A 1,608-nucleotide genomic window follows, 5' to 3' on the forward strand; every position below is an offset into this window, starting at 1 on the left:
AGAGCTGCCACTTAGGCTTTGCCTTCGGGGAGGCCTCAGTCTGCTCTTGGTTACTTGTGCGTGGAAGGAGAGGAGAAGGCATGTTCGATATCCCCCTGGGGAGCAGGGGCTGCCTGTGTGCTCTAGGCTGGGGGTTGTAGCTAGCTGGCAGGGAGAGGACGACCGCTGCTGAGTGCAGACATGATGGTCGTGTGTAGGAGGTCTGGCTTTCTTATCATGCCAGTTAATTCCAAAGAAAGTGGAGGTGTTGCAACTCAAAGGCCGTGCACCTTTAGACCACCATCTTGTGCCCACTGTTCTTTCTCTTGCAGCCTCAAGCCAGCCCCTGGCAGCCAGGCCCAGGATACCTTCCAGCCTGACTGGCGTTGCTCCTGAGGATGCGCGGATCACGGCAATGGCTCAGCGAGTCAAGGAGGTGCTGCCTCATGTGCCTCTGGAGGTCATCAGGATAGACCTGGGTAAGCCTGGGGTATTAGCACGGGTGGAGGGTTACCTTCCATGCCAAATTTCTGTGATACCTGAAAGCAGAAACCTTGTCCTTGCTGCACTGTGGAGCACAATGGCAGCAAGGATGCGAGTGTCCTGATGTAGCAGCCCCCTCTCTAACAGATCCTCTTTGTCCCTACAGCCCAAACCAACTGTGTGGATACCACCATTGCCAACTTGCTGGAGGGGAGAGTACCCTTCTTCCCTGAAAGTAAGGAGGCTGGTACTGACCTGCCTGCCCCGTCTACCTCCCAGGCTGCAGCTGCTTCTGGCATCCAGGGCTCCACAGCTGTGCCTTCTTCTAAGGTACTTCTGGTGGTTGTGTTGTCTCCTCTGGTCTGATGGCTCGCAGCCAGAGCATGAGGGCCTGTGTTCAAGACTAGCCATGGTGTCAGGGGAATGGAGCATTTTAAACTGGAGACCGAATTGGCATGCTGGGTCCTTGCAGAGCCACTAAGGAGGTCTCCTGGCTTTGACTGTCTCCTGATGGCTCATGTGCTTTCTGTTCCAGCCAGCTACAAAGCAATTTGCAAAGTCCCCTGTGGAGCGACACCTGTCCTTGCAGGAGCGGAAACGAGCATTGTATGACTATGCCAGGAGGTGAGAGTCTACCCACACCTCCCCTTGTCAGAGTCCCAAACCCCCATCCCCAGCAGTACCTGGATATGCCCCAAGCAAGGGTCAGCCCTTGCTTTGCCTTGTGTCCTCCCGTTCCTCTCCTCTGGCCCAAGACAGCGGGGCTGAGGCAGTGAACCATGGCTGAAGGAGGGGAGGCAGATGTTTGTCTGCTTTGCCTGTCCCAAGCATGCAGCCCCTTCTCATCCCTGGGAAGTGCTTTGTCTCCTGAATTGCCATTGGGGCTCTGGTTTTGGGGACTAGGTGGGATAGAAGCTGTTTGCCAGAAACACAGTTGCTGAGGAATGGGACTTAGCAAAAAAAAAAAAAATTTGGTTCTTTGGTGTAACAGATTTGACTGATAGAAGTCATTGCAGAACTACAGATTTCTCTGAAATTAGTATTGATGCTGTGGAACACTCATTTTAGAAAGAAGTTTGCTGTTTGGCGACAGGGACAGTGCAATTAATCTTCTTTGGTGTAAGTGGAGGATTACAGAGAACAGGG

At 53.3% G+C, this 1,608-nt stretch overlaps 1 protein-coding gene across 1 annotated transcript in view; it reads left to right on the forward strand.

Annotated features, from left to right (window-relative positions):
• Window positions 1–1,608, forward strand: part of AUP1 (ancient ubiquitous protein 1) — a 19,938-nt gene that overhangs the window by 15,419 nt on the left and 2,911 nt on the right. Inside the window, exons 9-11 of the mRNA XM_010568457.1 lie at window positions 312–458; window positions 629–792; window positions 998–1,086. Coding sequence (XP_010566759.1) covers window positions 312–458; window positions 629–792; window positions 998–1,086 — 400 coding nt within the window. The remainder of the gene's footprint in view (window positions 1–311; window positions 459–628; window positions 793–997; window positions 1,087–1,608) is intronic.

This window comes from Haliaeetus leucocephalus, unplaced genomic scaffold, assembly GCF_000737465.1.
Source record: "Haliaeetus leucocephalus isolate CR32 unplaced genomic scaffold, Haliaeetus_leucocephalus-4.0 Scaffold245, whole genome shotgun sequence".
In the NCBI taxonomy this organism is placed as follows: domain Eukaryota; kingdom Metazoa; phylum Chordata; class Aves; order Accipitriformes; family Accipitridae; genus Haliaeetus; species Haliaeetus leucocephalus.